The sequence below is a fragment of the Phascolarctos cinereus genome, unplaced genomic scaffold, assembly GCF_003287225.1.
Source record: "Phascolarctos cinereus isolate Bilbo 61053 unplaced genomic scaffold, phaCin_HiC Scaffold_4;HRSCAF=312, whole genome shotgun sequence".
Classification (NCBI taxonomy): Eukaryota; Metazoa; Chordata; class Mammalia; order Diprotodontia; family Phascolarctidae; genus Phascolarctos; species Phascolarctos cinereus.
In genome coordinates, this window is record NW_027555847.1 from 270,966,864 (window position 1) to 270,967,904 (window position 1,041).

General features: G+C 45.1%; 1 protein-coding gene across 1 annotated transcript; it reads right to left on the reverse strand.

Moving 5' to 3' along the window:
* Nucleotides 1-219: 219 nt before the first annotated feature.
* LOC110199249 (interferon tau-2-like) lies at nucleotides 220-771 on the reverse strand. Its single transcript, XM_020974008.1, has one exon. It carries the CDS (start codon nucleotides 769-771, stop codon nucleotides 220-222), a length of 552 nt encoding a protein of 183 aa, XP_020829667.1.
* Nucleotides 772-1,041: the final 270 nt, after the last annotated feature.

Consider the following 1,041-nt stretch of genomic DNA (forward strand, 5'->3'; position numbering starts at 1 on the left):
CTTCTCTCTATTCTTAGGCCTTATATTTTTTGGAAAAATCACTTAACCCCAATTGCCTCACAGAAAACAAAAGAAAAAATAAAAACAACTCAATGAATTCAGATGTTTTTTCAGTTGATGCAGAAATTACAGTCTTTTTTTAACTCTTGAATGCTGGGTTTCAGGAAACATGATATTGGTCAAGGAGCTGATGTGTTCTTGGAGTCCATTTCTTCATCCTCAGTCCCTGAATTTTCTTGTGAGCTTGTTCATGAACAGAAAGATCTTCCTGATCTCTACTCTCACAATTTCCCAGGCACAGTGGCTATACTCTTTACCTTGCAGGTACTGGCTTATTCCTTGGAAGTAGCTCTTCAGGGCCAGCCTGGGGTTCTCACTTCCCAAGGAAGGCTCTTCCCACTCCACATCCTGCCCAAGACACCTCTCCAGCTGTTCCAGCTGCTGATCCAGGCCACTGAGCAGTTGCATGAGCTGGGTCTGATTCCAAGCTGCAGGAGTGGCACTCAGGCTGAAGATGGTGAAGATCTGCTGGAGCATCTCATGAACGATGACTGTGGCATTTTCCCTCTGGAGCTGGCTGCCTTCCGTGGCTTCCTTTGGGAAGTTGAAGTTGGTCCTGTCCTTCCAACATGGTCCCAAGGAAAATGGGCTCATTTGGTTCAGAAGTGAGAAGTCTTCCAGAAGGCCCTGAGTCAGGTCACAGCCCAGGGAGCAGAGGGTGCTGGAGCAGAGCAGCACCAGGGCAACTGGCAAAAAGGTCCCGGAGGTCATGATGACACTGAGGATGGTTTGGGTTTGGCTGAGCTGGGAGACCAGTGAGCCTTTGTCTCAGCTTCTTGAGTTATCTAGCCTCTAAGCCACTCTCTCTTAAATAGTGCTGAGTGTGGTTTTCACTTCTTAGAATGTAATTTCCCTTCACTTTCTGCTTTCTTTTACTTAGTTTCCACATCAGTTTTAGAAGACACCATCAAAAAGTCATCATCTGGATTATTTGTAAAAAGGCAACTAAATTACCATTAGTTATATTCTGGATAAGTTTTG

Excerpts from the sequence above, each read along its gene's own strand:
- LOC110199249 (XM_020974008.1), bottom strand. The coding sequence starts at position 771 with ATGACCTCCGGGACCTTTTTGCCAGTTGCCCTGGTGCTGCTCTGCTCC.